General features: G+C 38.8%; 1 protein-coding gene across 2 annotated transcripts in view; it reads right to left on the reverse strand.

The window, feature by feature from the left end:
* ppp1r37 (protein phosphatase 1, regulatory subunit 37) overlaps nt 1-19,223 on the reverse strand; it is a 63,939-nt gene extending 44,716 nt beyond the window's left edge. For both annotated transcript variants that reach the window (XM_063005264.1, XM_063005262.1), the window contains exon 1: nt 18,382-19,223. In XM_063005264.1, coding sequence (XP_062861334.1) covers nt 18,382-19,033 — 652 coding nt within the window. In that variant the 5' untranslated portion in view covers nt 19,034-19,223. The remainder of the gene's footprint in view (nt 1-18,381) is intronic.
* Between the last annotated feature and the right edge of the window lie 677 nt (nt 19,224-19,900).

Raw genomic sequence — 19,900 nt, forward strand, 5'->3', positions numbered from 1 at the left:
ATACAGGAAAAATTTACCTATACAGGCAGTGAGTGCCATGTAGAATTACATCACGAAGACCCGCATTGTTATGTTTTGTACTTAACCACGAAATACAAATGACACTAGTTATGTGGAGAACGTGTTGTCTTTATTGCTTAATCCACAACTTGGAGCATCACACTTAAACATAACACGCCGTTACCCGCTGGTCACCTGATACACATATCAGCTCAGTGACGTACAACACACAGTGGTAACGTGATACGCAGATCACGTAAATGATATATATCACACGCATGATAATAATAAGCTTTTTTCTCTCTTAATTTTCCCTGACAAGTGAAAAACCAAAATATAGCAACCTTAACATTATGAGGAAGAATTTCAAAGATATTCCTTTGCAATACTTTATCATTTCAAGAATATGATACAGACTGACCAACACTATTAAGCCAAATCAGCATTGAAAATTGACTTTACTTTTAATAGCCTTCTACAATGCTGGTGCTTCTTAAAACTGAATATTTTCTTTTAAACAGAAGTGTTATTTAAATGCTATTAAATTGTTTTCCAACAAAATCCGCCCAATTTGGTGGATAACCGCCCAATCTGGCAACACTGGAACGCATTATTATTATCGCGTTAACTTTGACAGCCCTAATAAAAACGTATTGTGATATCCAGTTAGCAGCGTAGGGTTTATATAGCAGCAGGTAGAATAAGGTGAGAATAAGGAGCAAAAACAATGCAATATTGTGCAAAGATGCAAGTAATATAGTCACTAGTATGAGTTGTCAGAACCCAGGGAACAAGACTGTGTTGATTGCGAATGAGTTTTTGTGTATGTTAGTGTATGTACACCGATCAGCCATAACAATAAAACCACCTCCTTTTTTTTTTTTTAATGCGATTAATCGCGATTAACTTTATGAAATTCTGAGCTATATCGTGATTAAAAATTTTAATCGTTTGACAGCCCTAATATACAGTGGTTGGACAAAATAACTGAAACAATAATTTATTAGTATGGTGTAGGGCCTCCTTTTGCGGCCAATACAGCGTCAATTCGTCTTGGAAATGACATATACAAGTCCTGCACAGTGGTCAGAGGGATTTTAAGCCATTCTTCTTGCAGGATAGTGGCCAGGTCACTACGTGATGCTGGTGGAGGAAAACGTTTCCTGACTCGCTTCTCCAAAACACCCCAAAGTGGCTCAATAATATTTAGATCTGGTGACTGTGCAGGCCATGGGAGATGTTCAACTTCACTTTCATGTTCATCAAACCAATCTTTCACCAGTCTTGCTGTGTGTATTGGTGCATTGTCATCCTGATACACGGCACCGCCACTGGATGCACATGGTCCTCCAGAATGGTTCGGTAGTCCTTGGCAGTGACGCGCCCATCTAGCACAAGTATTGGGCCAAGGGAATGCCATGATATGGCAGCCCAAACCATCACTGATCCACCCCCATGCTTCACTCTGGGCATGCAACAGTCTGGGTGGTACGCTTCTTTGGGGCTTCTCCACACCGTAACTCTCCCGGATGTGGGGAAAACAGTAAAGGTGGACTCATCAGAGAACAATACATGTTTCACATTGTCCACAGCCCAAGATTTGCGCTCCTTGCACCATTGAAACCGACGTTTGGCATTGGCACGAGTGACCAAAGGTTTGGCTATAGCAGCCCGGCCGTGTATATTGACCCTGTGGAGCTCCCGACGGACAGTTCTGGTGGAAACAGGAGAGTTGAGGTGCACATTTAATTCTGCCGTGATTTGGGCAGCCGTGGTTTTATGTTTTTTGGATACAATCCGGGTTAGCACCCGAACATCCCTTTCAGACAGCTTCCTCTTGCGTCCACAGTTAATCCTGTTGGATGTGGTTTGTCCTTCTTGGTGGTATGCTGACATTACCCTGGATACCATGGCTCTTGATACATCACAAAGACTTGCTGTCTTGGTCACAGATGCGCCAGCAAGACGTGCACCAACAATTTGTCCTCTTTTGAACTCTGGTATGTCACCCATAATGTTGTGTGCATTGCAATATTTTGAGCAAAACTGTGCTCTTACCCTGCTAATTGAACCTTCACACTCTGCTCTTACTGGTGCAATGTGCAATTAATGAAGATTGGCCACCAGACTGGTCCAATTTAGCCATGAAACCTACCACACTAAAATGACAGGTGTTTCAGTTATTTTGTCCAACCCCTGTATATACAAATTTGATCTCATTGTCATGCTTTAACACTACTTCATCCTGGGTGGTGTCATGATAGGTCTGGTTTCCCTAAAATTACTGGGAGCAATGCAGTAACACACCTCGAAAAGGAAGCCAATCCATTGCAAAACACACACACACACACACACACACACACACACACACACAAACAAACACACACAGTGTGTCACTAATTAGCCTCAATATTTAGTACAAGTGTGTGTCATTTGGAAAACCACTTTAAACGTAGTTATTGTAAATAAAACATTCAGCTTAGCCTTTAGGAGGCACACACTAACTTACACAATTCTTTTCTCCCTGAAAAGTCTTCGTTCCCATACACCAAGTCAAAACTACCCCACAGATTCCACAGACCAATCATCTCCTGTTTAGTCTTAAAGCAAGACACAGTTGCAATCAAGTGAAATCAACATGTGGCACTATTCAGATTTTTCCAAATGCACTTACATTAGGCATAAATAGTTAAGTGACATTTACATTTTTGGCATTTAGCAGACGCTCTTATCCAGAGCGACTTACAGAAGTGCTTTCATAGTAAACATTACCTTACTCTAGTTTAAGTAGAGAACAGTTAAAGAATACAAATCTGCTGAAACCCTTTTTTTTATTAATGCAACAAATAAATAAGAGCATTAGTAAGTACATGTAAACTGAAGTGTTTAGTAAAGAGGTGATGAAGGTTTTTAATTGTCTTTTGAAGACATTGACAGACTCGGACGTTCAGACAGACAATGGAAGCTCGTTCCACCCTTGGGTGCTAGAACAGAGAAGAGCCTTGATGCTTGTCTTCCTCAAGTTCTGGGTGGAGGATCAAGTCGAACAAGACTAGTGGCTCTGAGGTTGCGTGGTAGAGAGCGGGGTTTTATTAGACATCGAAGGTAGCTTGTGGCTGGTCCATTTTTGGCCTTGTAGGCGAGAATCAGTATTTTTAACTGATTGCGTGCAGCTACAGGAAGCCAGTGAAGAGAACGCAGCAGTGGGGTGATGTGGCAGTGTTTAGGTTGGTTAAAAACCAGGCCAGCAGCTGCATTTTGAATGAGTTGCAAGGGTTTAATAGAGTTTAATAGTGAAAACTTTTAGTGACTGGTAGATGACACAAGCAAGTTATCCCTTTACAGCTTCAATCTCTTGCTCAATTTAGCTCTTATTTTGCAGTGATTTGTCATGAAAAAGTTTAAGAAAACCTTAAAAACTGCTGCCATACCTGGGTTTTAACAATAGGAGTTACTGTTTATAACAGGGATGTCCAAATTACGGCCCGCGGGCCATTTGCAGCATGTTATCTTTTTTTTTTTAAACGGCTCACGAGGTATTTTAGAAACAAAATTATAGCTGACCTGCTATAAAACAGGAGTAAAAAAAAAAAAAAACAGCTTGAACTGTCTGAACTCTGGTGTTGCTATCACATTAAACACTCTAAATCTAAAAAGCTCCACATCATCTTTTCCCCAACGCAAAACATTACATTACACCTACATTAATGTTCATGAATTTTTGGATAAACATGGTGGCTCTAAAGAAACGAAAACTAGACAGCGAATGCTGAAGATTTCAGGCATGCTGGGAATTTTATTTTATTTTACTGAGTTTAGAGTTTAATTTAAATATGTATAATAATCTTCCGATTAGGATTATCAACTATTGCGTGAAATTGGCAAAATCTTAGTTTGGACAACACTGTCAGACAGATAACTAGTCACTCAAATAAAAAGGAAGTGTAACTCTTAGTAATCAAGTAGGTCTGTTTTTTTTTTTTTATTACAAGAGTTTGTTGCCTGTGTTTGAACATTTTTTACTCCATCTGGCCCCCAACTAAAAAAGTTTGGACACCCCTGGTTTATAACATCAAATAAAAAATAGCAATGACGGTATTGACAGTTTATTTTTATGTAGTTTTGTATGAAAGAAAAACAGCAAAAGAATAATATGGGTTAATGAAACCTTATTGTGTCGTTAATCTAAGAGCAAATTAAACGTTATTGAAAAGCTACAAATCACACTCCTCCAGTATGAGTTAACTTGCCATCTATAATGCAAATCCAGTCTCCACATTTCACAGCTCACTAGCTTTTCCTCACATGCTTTATTTAAGGTTAAATGACACAGTTCAGGGTTTTGTGAAATGATGAGAATTAGTTTCTGGTTGTTATGTGGGTCATATAAACAATCTGCCTCATTGGCAGCACTTTGAATAGGTCACCTGCAAATTAGCTCAAAGTTCATCAATATTTAACTTTGAAAGCAGTGATAAGCGGTAAAACCTGTGCAGGAGGTAAACTCAGGTGCATAACACTCAAGGTAGCGCAGCGGGAAGGTAAGCAGCACCGCCTTACTCCATAGGAAACACTGGCAGAGCCAGCTTAAAAGCAGTTTTGCAGTGGATTATAAGAAAGCAGCCTCAGTCTTAATCAATAAGTCTACTTTATGGGTTCAGAGCCCAAAGAGTAGCACCTGTTCCAATCTCTCTCAGTCTATGATCAATTATATTTTTACCTCTCATAGACTTAGTGTAAGAGCAACAAACGGAAGACTACAAAAACCTACAGAGATAAGACAAGACTCTGGAACAAAGACAGGTCTCCAGATGTTAAACAGAACAATAAAAACAGGGATTGGCTGGCTGTTTGATGTTAATGTTGTGTGTGTGTTTGTCCTGTGTTCTCAGCTCAAAGGAGGGAGAAACAGTGCACCATTTACATGCTGATACCAACTTTAACAGCTTTATGACCATTACTCAAAAAAGAAAATGCATTCAAGTAGGGCTGGGCGGTATGACAAAAAATGTATACCACAGTATTTTTTAAGATTCTGATGGTTTCACGGTTTATCATGATGTGTTTTATTGTTTGTATGACTGGGACTTTTTATATGTCTGTGGCTGATTTTACTGTCATGAGTACATAGAATATAAATCATTTACATTTCACCATGTATATAATGAAGGTTTTAAGTACTATAAGCTTTGCTTGGTCCCCACAAAATGACAATATGTGATTAAATCAGTAAGTGTGAAACAGTTGCAAAATATACAATGTTTATTAATAATACAGTATAATATTTAAGTATTGTACAATTACCGATAGCTCTCCCTAGCTTTACAGCTTCAATCTCTTGCTCAATTTAGCTCTTATTTTGCAGTGATGTGTCATGAAAAAGTTTAAGAAAACCTTAAAAACTGCTGCCATACCTGGGTTTTAACAATAGGAGTTACTGTTTATAACAGGGATGTCCAAATTAAGGCCCGCGGGCCATTTGCAGCATGTTATCATTTTTAAAATGTATACCACAGTATTTTTTAAGATTCTGATGGTTTCACGGTTTATCATTATGTGTTTTATTGTTTGTATGACTGGGACTTTTTATATGTCTGTGGCTGATTTTACTGTCATGAGTACATAGAATATAAATCATTTACATTTCACCATGTATATAATGAAGGTTTTAAGTACTATAAGCTTTGCTTGGTCCCCACAAAATGACAATATGTGATTAAATCAGTAAGTGTGAAACAGTTGCAAAATATACAATGTTTATTAATAATACAGTATAATATTTAAGTATTGTACAATTACCGATAGCTCTCCCTTTAACAAATATAATGACATTTGCAGTCTCCTAGTCACCACTGATAAAGTGCAGTTATACTGAGGTATGACTGCACTGATTGTACAACTTGATCACAGGTCTGTTGTAGAAAAGAGGACGACTTGATACATCTACGCTTCCAGATTGCTTCGGTGTTGTTGGAATAACGTTGGTATAGCAATTAAAATTTCACCCCGGTAGTAATGTCGCTCCACCGTTTGCTTTTTTGCAACTATTGTGCCCCGACAAATCTGTGTTGGAACAAAAAAAACTTCTAAACTACCAACAGCTCATTTCCTTGCTGTTTTTTTTTTTTTTTCCCACCATATCAAGAAAACCTCTCTCATCTGTAAACACTGTTATGCTAACTCTACCTGGTTAATGTGAGATGTATCTAATCTGCACAATCCTGCATTGTGTTTTTATCGGCAAACAATATTATATGATTATATGACGTCCTATTGAAGCCTACAGCTGTTAAAAATGAACTATGCTACGGCATGGCGGTAAATCAAAAATCCATACGGTACGAGGAATCAAAGACGGTATACCGAATGTACTGTCATACCACCCAGCTCTACATTCAAGTACAATTGTATTTTGTAAATATAAACTAATTTAGAATTTCATGCCTGCACACACAAAAAACTGCAACAGAAAAATATTGCCTACTGTGTTTCATCAACTGTGTTTACACACGCATATGTATGCTAATGTATATATGGCTATATTGGCCCAATCCAATGTGCAATACTCATCACTTTCTATTTAATATTTAATCTATATTCAATCTGGACCATGTACTGTATACTTGGAACTGCACCTTCCTGCACTTTTAATTCCATTCCATTTGTTTATTTACACTTAATCCATCCACATCATAAATAAATAACTGCTCTGTAGTTATGCAATATATGTAAAACTCAGGTTACCTTCAATCTGTGGAAGTGTTTGTACTTTTTCGAAATTATATTGTTGTAATTTTGTTTATAGTGTGTATTTGATTTATGTACAATGCTACTGGGACTCTAATTTCCACATTTTCGTATTTTTTGTGAGCTGAGGATACTAATTATTGCAAGTGAAATTTTTGCTTGATACAATTTAGTAATGGGGATTGGTGCATGACCCCTGCATGCGCATAACATATCCCCATACAAACACATCTTGTGAAAAGAAGTGGTCGCCTACTGCGCATGTGTCATGGATTAGTTCAGTGCATTCAAGGTCACGGGTGGAGGTCTGCAGCGGTAGAGGCAAAAATACAAATTCTGCAATTAGATTATTACAAAAAATTGTGGGAACAATGCACAAACAAAATAAAACAATACATTTAAAAAAACAAAACAGAAAAGTCTAACCCTACCCTATATACACCTCTAATGTTGCATTTATACATATGCAACTCACCCATGCAGTAGGCACTGATGCATGCGAATATCATGACAGATGTTGGCTTTTGCACCTTTCACTTATCTGGATGGTCCTTTTTATCTTGGGTATGCAGAACTCAACATTTCCCCCAAAAAACAAGCTGAAACATGGACTACAGCATGTGTTTTTACTAGAGATGGAACGATCGATAGGCTATGAATCGGTATCGGCCGATTTTTAATCAAAATATGCTATCGGCGATCGGCCGATATTTCCTAAATGTAGCCGATCCGATCGTGTGATATATAAAAGATCACGTTAAGCTTAACAGCTCAGTGGATTGATCCAGACTTTGAGCTACAAAGCACCAACCATCGCAAAATTCGTCAACAATCGTACAGAAACCATCGTGAAAGCTCTTCATGACCTAAAATAACATCATTAACGTTGTGCATCATACATACGATGTAATTTTGCTGATTGAAATATTTACTTTAAAAAGATAATTCAACACGGTCAAATCTGAGTCGATTCTATCAGCACGTTATATAAACTCGTGGTTCACTTTGGTAAATCGGAAGCGGTTCTTGCTTGTGATGTAGATGAGAACAGAAAACGTTACAGAGCCAATCCGAGGCAAAAGTTTATTCATTACCAAATTCGTTAGTTCAGGATCATCTGCTGAACTTTTAGGATCATCAGAAAACTTTTAGCTCCTTAGACGGAACGAGTCTGACTCGGTTACAGATCTGTGGTAATAGCAGTTTAATTAAGCTTTTTAATTAAGCTTTTTAATGTAAGAGAATCACACAAAATGTTCTGTAGTAGTTGGTGTTTATTGAAAACCACGACATTAATTAATAACAGTAAACACGGAGAGATGACTGAGAAGAGAAACTTACACTTCGCGGAAAATGAATCGACTCGTGAATCACTTTAAGCGATACAGTGAACAGATCATTTCTCTTAAAGGCACAAACACACACACACTGCTCCGGTTTATCTTCACTGTGAGGCTCTTTTTAAGGTTTTTTCAGACTGAACTGGATAACAATAAACCTGCGTGTGTGTGTGGTCAGTTAGACTAATGAAATATGTCTGATGTTGTTGTTTGATATACTTCATTTACTGCCACTACAGAGCAGGTATTATTTGGGTGGTGGATCATTCTCAGCACTGCAGTGACACTGACATGGTGGTGGTGTGTTAGTGTGTGTTGTGCTGGTATGAGCGGATAAGACACAGCAGTGCTGTCACTGATGGACTGAGAATAATCCACCAACCAAAAATATCCATCCAACAGTGCCCAGTGAGCAGCGTCCTGTGACCACTGACGAAGGTCTAGAAGATGACCAACTCAAACAGCAGCAATAGATGAGCGATCGTCTCTGACTTTACATCCACAAGGTGGACCAGGTAAGTGGACTAGGTAGAAGTGCCTAATAGAGTGGACAGTGAGTGGACACGGTATTTAAAAACTCCAGCAGCGCTGCTGTGTCTGATCCACTCATACCAGCACAACACACACTAACACACCACCACCACGTCAGTGTCACTGGAGTGCTTGAGAATGATCAACCACCTAAATAATACCTGCTCTGTAGTGGTCCAGTGGGGGTCCTGACCATTGAAGAACAGGGTGAAAGCAGGTTAAAAAGGTATTTAGAGAAACAGGTGGACTACAGTCAGTAATTGTAGAACTACAAAGTGCTTCTAATAAAATTAACAGCGAGTGTAGAAACAAGGAGGTGGTTTTAATGTTATGGCTGATCAGTGTATATGTTGACACCAAGAGAAATTCCTTGTACATCAGGTACTTGGCGAATAATAAAGATTCTGATTCATTAATTAAATTAAATTAATGCCTCTTTGGAAGCCTTAAAAGCTTAAGGCTCTGCAGTGTTTACGCCTTAAAAAGATGAATGCATGCTGCACTGAGTAAGATGAGTAATGATGGGTGGAACAAGGACTAAGAAGAAGTTTAACATCTTAATAAGAAAGAGATCAACTGAGAGGTGAATTTGATCTTGAGTACATGAATCAAAATCAACAGCCAACTGCAGTGTGATTTTACTGTCCGAAGTTGTGCAAACCACATCTATAAACACTTGAATAACAAACATGGCCTGTCTGCTGTGGAAGGATCTGAAAATGGGAGCAGCACAGAGAAGATACTGAAATGACAGAGGCAAGTCATGATATTTGAGGAGACATTACCATGAAGACAATGACTAAAACAATGACTAAAACTTCTTAAAATACACCGCTGAAATTCTAATGTGTGCTTATTTACTCTCAATTGCTGTCAAATACAAGGACAATGGATGAATCAAGCTGACAGTCTGAGGATTGCCTTACTGTCCACTTTTATACCAGTTAAATGTATTTGCGTTCATAATCTACGAATTTGTTCACTTTTATTTCATTTATTGTCTTTCCTTGGCATTCTATCAAAATGTACTTTATCGTAACAGGTGTTTGGCAGATTTCACAGGTATCCTTTATCAGATGTTGCTGGGTTACTTTGGTGTGGCCAATTCTGCACCCTGTGTGTATGACTTGGTCTACCATAAAAAGTTTAGGTAAAATGGTGTGTATGACTTGGTTTACCAAGTCCTTGGTGTGTTCCTGGTTTAACATTGATGTTTGGGTGCATTTCACAGAGTATGTTGGTGGTCTGAGTGTTCCATTCAGTTTGTCATTTTTCCTTAATGTAGATATTTATTAGTGGTTTAATATATGTTGGAATTTTGATTTTATATTTTGTCTTGGGTTTTTTTTTTTGCTGGCTAGTTGATCTGCTTTTTTGTTCCCAGCCATCTTGCTGTGTCCTGGTACCCAGCATACCTTTATATCATATTCCAGATCTGATAAGTTTGTTGATTAATCTTTGTATGTTATTAATAACAGGGTGTACTAGTGTGCATGATTCTCTATAAGTATGGCATAGGCTCCCGTACTGTAGTACTCATGAACACTAAGCCAGTTAATATGGTAAAGTACAAACTTGTATCCTCTCACTTAAAGTCAGTGACATCCATGCCAAAAGTATGTGCTCCTTTTATAAACAACATTCCTCACTATAGCCAAAATGAGAGTGAAAGATCGGGTCAGACTGAAGGTTTGCATGATACTTGGGAAAACAGAAGTAACTTTTTGCTGTATAAGCACAAGCACCATCGAACCCGGTGATTCAGTGTGTCAGGACGAATATGGAAAACATTTTGCAAAAAAAAAAAGTGATCAACAGACATCAGCTAACACTTGTTCTGTCTTTGTTTTGCATTTGACCTACATTCATGTAGGCAATATGGATAGTCATCAAAATTCAATACAGATATAAGTAAAAATGAAAAAAAAAAAAGATTACAAATAACTACTTCTCTATCTGATCTGATCCCCCTACTGTTATTAATAGGTGATAAAGTAATGTCCAGATCCTGACAAATCCCATCATGTGGGGCACAGATTCACTTTGGCAAACAATCCTAATTAAATACCGCTCAAAAAGCTAAGTGGGTGCTTAGAATGTGCCACACAAACTAGATGAATTTATTGAAAGTTTAATAAATATGAATTTAACAACCTGCCTAATATGCTATAACCTGAGCTGAGACGAGAACTCTACAAGGCAGCTGAAGGAAGTCTGTGGTATCTGGTACCAGGACATTACCAGCAGGTCGTTCAACTTCTGGACATCAATAAAGTGACTGGTTGATTGAGTAACTAGAAAAGTAATATGTTTTACACACAGGCCCAGTTGGTGTTGGAATTTGAATTTCATGTCTGCAGTAATCTTGAAAAGTTGAGGTCAAATGGGGTCAAATAAGAGTGAAAAGTATCTAGAGTATTCAGGATACATGTCTGAGTCACTGACAGGTCCAGATATTTAGCATGCTAGATATTTTTCTCGAGTCTGTGAGCGATTAGCGAGTCGCTTGGACCAAGCTGTTGAACAGTTCACACAGTGATCGAGAGCCAATTTTCGAGCCCCGAGCGAATACCGATGTGCCTCCGAGCTACCACATCTAGCGGTGACCTGGGCAAAAATCGTGTAGTGTGAACCAGGCATAAGCAAGAAAAGATGGCTCATCGAGAATTGACAATCAGCTCAAAAAGAGCATTTTTTAATGCAAGATGTGTGTCACTTAACACTGTCTGCAGTTGCACCCATACATCAAGTCTAAGCAGAAACACAGCCAAGTTTTCGGGGTTTAAGGTCATCTAAGACCAAAATCCTGTGAAAACATGTGCTGTGGTCAAATGAGTCGACACTTCAGCTTGTTCTTAGAACAAACTGACTGAATTCTGCATGCAAAAGACAAAAAGGATCTTCCACAATGTTATCAGCAAAAGCCAACATCTGGCATGGTATGGTAGTGTATACTATTTTGTAGTAAAATTTCTACAAAAAAGTGAAGTTCAATAACTTCAATATATTTTTTCTTTTAATTAAGACATACTTATTTCCCAATTGCACTCACAACCCCAAGCACATACACAACACCCACTGTGACTGAGGAGGGCCGCAGGCTAGCACGTGCCTCCTTTAACATGTGTGCAGCTGCAGTCCACGTCTTTGCATCAGAAAGATTCAAAACATACAGAGGATCATGCCAGGCTGTCTTCTGCTACTAGACCAGTCAGTTGGCATATCTATACAGCCTTTATCCCCTCAGACAAAGCCAATCATGACTGTGGAGCACCACATCAGGCCAGTGGTCCCCCAAGACTTGTCATCCGACCGTACAACACAAGCGCATGCATTACTACTTTCTATGAATAAAGTAGTTTGGTCTTGACTTTGAGGCAAAATAAAGCTTATATACACCACATTATTATTATTGTTTATATTATTGTTTATATAATGTTTGTAGTATATAGGGACAGTGGTAGCCTAGTGGATTGAGCTTTGGAGTATTAATTTAAAGGTTTTGGATTCGAATTCCACGCAGCCACTGTTGGGCCCCTAAGCAAGGCCCTTAACCCTCTCTGCTCCAGGAGCACAGTACAATGGCTTACACTGCGCTCTCACCCCGGCTTCCAAACAAGCTGGGACATGAGAAAAAAATCGTTGTACTGTACACCTGTATATGTATAAATGACAAATAATGGCATTCCATTATATTCTAACAAAATGTATCACATGCATTAATATGGAGTTGCCCCCTCCACTACTCTGCTAAGGTTTTCTAGAAGAATTTGAAGTGTTTCCATGGAATTTCCCCATGAGGCATTTGTAAGATTAGGCATTAATGTTGGATAAGAAGACTTGGCAAGAAAACAATGGTCTATTTTTTCCCCAAAGGTGAACAATGGGGTTAAGGTCAAGGCTTTGTGCAAGCCACTGAAGTTCCTCCACATCAAACATCAAACAATGTTTTTAATGTCTCACTTTATAGGTCTGCAAAGAAGCAATCATGCTATATGATAAACTGGCATTTCCCAAACTGTTAAAAATGATATGAAAGAGTTGCCACAAGTGCCGAAGCATCTAAATTATTTATAAGGATCATTTTATACATTTGTGAATTTTATATATTTATTTATGTATTGGGATTATGACATCATGTTGAACACACTTTAGTTACATTCATGACTGGACAGGTAATTACTGGATACACGAGATTCATCATTTTAAGTCATTAATGTCAAACACAGTCATGGACAATGTTGATTCTCCAGTTCACCTCATTTGCATGTTTTTGGGCTGTGGGACGAAACCAGAGCTCCCGGAGGAAACCACCGCAGACGCAGGGATGAGTGGCTGATAGGAATGTAATGATGCACCACAGGACAGTTACAAATCGATTCACATGTGGAAAGATTCAAATCGGTTTACATGTACAATGAATCGATATTAACTTTAAACAGCAGAGGGAACTGGCGCTATTCAACTCGCCTGACTGACGGCACTACACAGAGTTGCCAGGTTCTGAGTTTTTCAGCCAAATTTATTCATGTGAGGATACTTTCTTTATTTGTATTATTCATTCATATGATGTGGGATTTGTTTTAAAATTTCACTTCATTTTTTTTTTTTTTTTTTTTACACAAAAAAGGAAATGTGCAGAATTGTTTTGCATAGTTTGTACCTACCTTAGATATAAGGGGCATTCATAATTTAGATAAATAAAAGATAATCACAAATACAGTATTTTATTTAATTTTTTAAAAGAGAAATAATAAAGGATTTTTTTGCTTTAAAAAATCGGGGGGAAATCGTATCGTGAAGCCAGTATTAAGAATCGCATTGCATCATGGGTAGTAGGGCTGCAACTATCGATTATTTTTGTAATTGAGTATTCTATCGATTATTCCAGCGATTAATCGAGTAATCGGATAAGAAATACTTTTGCTTTAACAAAGAGCAAAAACAAATACATATTAGATTAAATAAGACATGTTTCTTAAACCAAACTGTACATTTGTATTCCTTGCATACAGGACAGTTTAACATTTTTTAAATGCAAAAATAAATAAATAAAAAATAAATCAATTTACTTTTAAAATGTAAACAGGCAACCTGAAACATCAGGTCATCAAGTCATAAATAATAATAAACAAAAATACATGAACATAAGCCTGTAATTTGTGCAACTTTCAAAACTTAAAGTTTCAGCTACAGCTCACGCAGAACATAAAGCTTTAATATTTTGTTGGGAGGTTTTGTGGTGTTTGTAGGGGGATAAAAATCTGTCAGGATTGTGTCTCTAGATGAGGTAGATCTGGTGTTTGTGTGTGTGTGTGTGTGTTTGCCTAAATCTTCATAAAAGCCTGTGGTGGTTGAAACGAAGTAAAGTCAGTAAACATGAGTAAAGTAAACACGACGCTCTGATGGTGTGGATGTTATACTGAGTTTTAGTTTTATCAGCTTAAAATGATCTCAAACTTTCTGTGGTTTTCTCTGTCCAGTCTCCTCCTGTTCGCTATTTTCTCTCTATATTTTGCAGTCCGCGCTATCAAATCTCGGCTGCGTCCTAAACTGATACGTTCAGTTCGCAGGAGCGGCGAACGTGTCCAAATACGTAGTGTTCATTAAACTGTCCGCAAAAAGAACCCGGATTAAGTCCTGTTAAGTTCTGTTTATGTTTAAGATATTTGGGACGCAGCCCTCAGATTCTTCACGTCACCTGCACACAGCGTTAAACACGCTGCGCAAAAGTGAAAGTCGTCCGTGTAAAACACCGTGAGCTGTATATGGTTGTGCGGATTAAACGATTCCTCGATGCAAAAAATTTGAATCGATGATTTTTAGTAATCGATTTACTCGAGGAATTGTTTCAGCCCTAATGGGTAGAGTGTATCGTTACATCCCTAGTGGCTAAAACACTTAAAGTCAGTTATTAGGGGGGGTGTCTAAATATTTTTGGCTGAATAGTACAACTCAAAAAACTCAAGAAAGAACAGTCCATTTATTTGCTACTGTCTGACAAGAGAAGTACAGAACACTAATGCATCAACTCTCAAAATCTGACCTTGGAGCAAACACAAACAAGTCTGTAGTCCAACCACGTGATTTACGAACCAGCTTCCAACAGAGTCATCTGCTCTACCTTGGGGCTAATACTTGCATAAACTATTAAACCTATTCCCATGTGTCTTTCAGAGGAACTGGGCACGCAAGACAACAAAAGCACACTGACTATCAGGCTTAACGTTTCAGACTCAAAATAAAAGTTCAAAGCATTTACCAGCAATAATGAACAAATTATGTTAAACTGCAGAAATTGTTTTGTCAGAGTTTGTAAAGAACATCCTGTTACTGGCAGATAGCCAAGTGTCTCAAAGCTAAGAAATCAGGTCTGGAGTTTCACAGACTCTTACAGTCATGTCCCAATTTAAGGAGTGAAAGAGCAGACAACCCTTAAGAAAACAAAACCTAGAGCTACACAGATAATGCATGGAAAATTCCCCTTTTTTTTCGCTGTCTGTGAGTCAGCATAATGTTATGGGCCTAAACAAACCACACAGCCTCAAGTTAAATCAGGCTACAGGCTGCATTTTCCTGAAAACGTCCTCCACTGATGTGCATACTGAGTCAAAAAATAGGAACCTTTGTACCTTTGCCCATAACTTCAAATCAAACCAACATTCAATATTCGTTCACTATTGGACACACTGAGGTCATTTTACTTATTTAAAATATTAGTTATCATAAAAACAATTTGTGTTTCTGCTCACCAGCAGCAAACAACATCGTAACACTAGATAAAATTTTACCACTGAAGACAGAATTGTATAACTTAAAGGTAATAAAAAAAGGTTTGAGATTACTTGCTGAATTTCCAGAAAAAAAGGGGGACTTAAAAATTGTTGCATAAGATGAGAAACTAGTAGCTTCAAAATATAAAAGAGAAGCGGCAACCAAGAGCGTGTGAACCTATGATAGAATAGTGCAAGTCAGGAGGACAAACCTCAAATCTATTGGTCAACATGTCAAATTTACATGAAAACCTGACTTTGTCAGTCCTAATTATTCAATATGATCTGGCACTACAACAATAAAAGAATTTAGAAAATTTATCAACACTTGCCAAAATTTGGGCAAAGGTACAGAGATCCTTTTTTGACTTACAGTGTACAGGGGTTGGACAAAATAACTGAAACACCTGGTTTTAGACCACAATAATTTATTAGTATGGTGTAGGGCCTCCTTTTGCGGCCAATACAGCGTCAGTTCGCCTTGGAAATGACATATACAAGTCCTGCACAGTGGTCAGAGGGATTTTAAGCCATTCTTCTTGCAGGATAGTGGCCAGGTCACTACGTGATGCTGGTGGAGGAAAACGTTTCCTGACTCGCTTCTCCAAAACACCCCAAAGTGGCTCAATAATATTTAGATCTGGTGACTGTGCAGGCCATGGGAGATGTTCAACTTCACTTTCATGTTCATCAAACCAATCTTTCACCAGTCTTGCTGTGTGTATTGGTGCATTGTCATCCTGATACACGGCACCGCCATTGGATGCACATGGTCCTCCAGAATGGTTCGGTAGTCCTTGGCAGTGACGAGCCCATCTAGCACAAGTATTGGGCCGAGGGAATGCCATGATATGGCAGCCCAAACCATCACTGATCCACCCCCATGCTTCACTCTGGGCATGCAACAGTCTGGGTGGTACGCTTCTTTGGGGCTTCTCCACACCGTAACTCTCCCGGATGTGGGGAAAACAGTAAAGGTGGACTCTTCAGAGAACAATACATGTTTCACATTGTCCACAGCCCAAGATTTGCGCTCCTTGTACCATTGAAACCAACGTTTGGCATCGGCACGAGTGACCAAAGGTTTGGCTATAGCAGCCCGGCCGTGTATATCGACCCTGTGGAGCTCCCGACGGACAGTTCTGGTGGAAACAGGAGAGTCGAGGTGCACATTTAATTCTGCCGTGATTTGGGCACCCGTGGTTTTATGTTTTTTGGATACAATCCGGGTTAGCACCCGAACATCCCTTTCAGACAGCTTCCTCTTGCGTCCACAGTTAATCCTGTTGGATGTGGTTTGTCCTTCTTGGTGGTATGCTGACATTACCCTGGATACCGTGGCTCTTGATACATCACAAAGACTTGCTGTCTTGGTCACAGATGCGCCAGCAAGACGTGCACCAACAATTTGTCCTCTTTTGAACTCTGGTATGTCACCCATAATGTTGTGTGCATTGCAATATTTTGAGCAAAACTGTGCTCTTACCCTGCTAATTGAACCTTCACACTCTGCTCTTACTGGTGCAATGTGCAATTAATGAAGATTGGCCACCAGACTGGTCCAATTTAGCCATGAAACCTCCCACACTAAAATGACAGGTGTTTCAGTTATTTTGTCCAACCCCTGTATATATATACCTGTCTCAATCATTAAATTCTAGCTGACATTAAAAAGCTGGTTGTTGCAGTTTATTTTCCTGAGATTGTGGTCTATCCATAAGTTAATGCATAAGGTGTTTAATGCAAAAGGGTTTAATGCATGAAAGTGGCTATATTTTGGGGCAGAGTAGGTAGGTATTATGGGTTGTGTTTGTCCGATGACCACATATTTAATAGCCAGCTCAAGGAGTCTGTTTTCTTGACGCGGCTCGTTGGCTTCGCAGTAGAAGCTATGGACTGCGGAGGTTCTGAAGTCTACCAGGGCTAGACGGAGACCGAGGTGATGGATGGGATACAGTGTTAAGATGTAGGATTTTCGGGAAGCTCCGTAAATTATGCTGGGGACACATGAGATCTTATCGGGGTTCTGTATAGTTTGAAAAGAATATCATAGTCCGCTCCCTATTGGTGCTTGCTAATAGTTTGATAATGTCAAATGTTTTGAGGTATTTGTTTTTTTTTGCCTTTTATGTGTGGCATGAAGAATAATTTGTTGTCCATGATAAGTCCAAGAAATTGTGGATCAGGCCTTTTCCTAGAAATAGTTCCGATTCTGGGCGCAGGGTTCTTTGGCAAGTGCATGATTTTTTTTGTTTTGTTTTAGTGAATTTGAAGCCATTGTTAAGGCTGCACATTTAGATTGGAGATTCTGTTTATTTTGATGCTGAAAAGGATGATAGCCTTGGGGTGTGTTTTTTGATAGGGTGGTACCCACTTGTCCTCTAAAAGCCATGTGATTAAGGACAGTAGTCACTGGTAATGATTTACTAAATGAATCCTGGATATTTTTTTAAATAATACATTTTATATGAATGCTTAAAATAAACAAATAACAAATTTAACAGCCAGCACACGAGCAGAACCCTCCAGTGTGCTAGTTTATATCCAGGTTGTAAACCAACTGTTCAAACGCATCATATATTTAAATTTATGGCTTTTAGTAAAGGCTTTTATGTAAAGCCACTGCCATGCAAAACATACAATAGTAAATACATCTGAATCTATATTAAGCTGGTTAAGCCAATAAGGAGCAGATATTTCTGAATGGTCACTCTATACAGCTGCCTACTGAGTCATTTTTCCACCAAGCAAGTACATTTCGAACACTGACAGCCCATCCCTAATGTTACTACAGAGCCAAATTTGACACCAGGCAAAAATTATAACACAAGCAGCTTTTTATAACATTTCTACAAACAACTGCATACACTGTAAGAGGATTTTGGTTCTTTTGTACAACCCTACCAGACTGCATGATGTTCTAAACCCCATCACAGCATGAAAAGCTAGACACAATGGCGTATTATGTAAAACACAAAAGTAAAACCTACCATGTCTCCAGGGGTCCTTCGGCTCAACCGATCCAGACACAATATCCTCATCCGAGGGAAATGTGACCCTCTTGGTTCCCGGTTTATGTACTGCTGCTGCTTCCTGAGCTGGGGATGGCAACTCTGCGCTTGTAAAACTCAAGTGCATCCCATCAGCACCTGTTTCTAAAGACCTGCCCAAATCTTTGTGTGTGTGGAAGGTTAACTTCGCACTGGCACAGCCAGAAACACAGTCCTCTTGCACGGCCGCTGGATCTGGCTCCAGAACTCCGCTTTCATCCAAACTCAAGTCCACACCAATGTCCATGTCCTCGTCGTCTGCTGCGTTACGAAGAGAAAAACGTGATCCCTGCATTTCCAGCACTGTGGTATTTTGCTTTGCAGAAATGTTCGGAACAGTTGTTGCAGGTGCAACGGCGGTTCCATTGTTGTTCTGACTAAACAGGCCTTCCTTATCTTTGTGTCCTGCTTGACAGTCCGTTAGTCCTGCTGGAACAGCATTGTCAGTAGCTTCAATATCCATATCGTCCACCTTACCTGCTTCCCTGTCCATGAATTGAAGACTACTATTACGTGGAATAATTTCCTCTGTGGTGAGTGCTGCAGTTTGGGCATCCTTGCATAAATCTAGTGCTTGATTCTCACTGTTCATCTTCACATCTCATTAAAGCCGCCGTACAACCCTGACTGGTGCTTAACGGATGCAACACTAACTATATAAATAAATACTAGTGCAATTTCTCAATCTAGGTAAAACAGTTCAGAGACTTGCGTATAAGAGCAACATTTTAAAATATTTTCTCTATAAAGACTCTTGGATTCTTATGTGAGATTTAAAGCTGCAGTATATAACTTTTTTTTGCAAATTATTTGCTAAGTAGAATTATTACATTGAGTAAGATTTAAGAAAACAAATATCTTGTGTTTCTGTCTACAAAGTCTAACAATTTGGAGCTGTGGTTTTGGATTGGATTTAAAATTTTCCCCAGTTTTATAAATCACAATTTATCACAGAAAGACTCCACAAGTTAGACACTACTGAAACACTACTAGATTGTGTATTTATCCTTGATCTGCTTTGGTTAACATTTTTCAAACACCTTAAAAGTTACGTACTGCTGCTTTAATGAGATTCTGTATTGAACTGTAGACCACGCAGGCAAGTTCACCAGCCACTCAAAATAGAAACAGAGATGTTTTGTCTATTCCTCGATGTGCAAATACATTAATATTGATAACTGGAATCGAACTGAGAAATAAACACACCCAGCACACCCCGAATAGCAATTATATTCTGCCGGGTGCATGAAAAAACTACATTTAATTTAACATCATATAATGTTTTTCAAAGACTTGCCTTAACTCTTGTCAGGCATGAAATAGAACGGGATAAAGTATTACAACAGATAAACTATCCACGATAATAGATAGGTCGGTATATCGGGAAGTAAGGAGTCAGGGTGCTTCCATTGCGTTAACACTAGCTATAGCTAGCTTGCACCAGCACCATTTAATTTGC

This window comes from Trichomycterus rosablanca, chromosome 11, assembly GCF_030014385.1.
Source record: "Trichomycterus rosablanca isolate fTriRos1 chromosome 11, fTriRos1.hap1, whole genome shotgun sequence".
Classification (NCBI taxonomy): domain Eukaryota; kingdom Metazoa; phylum Chordata; class Actinopteri; order Siluriformes; family Trichomycteridae; genus Trichomycterus; species Trichomycterus rosablanca.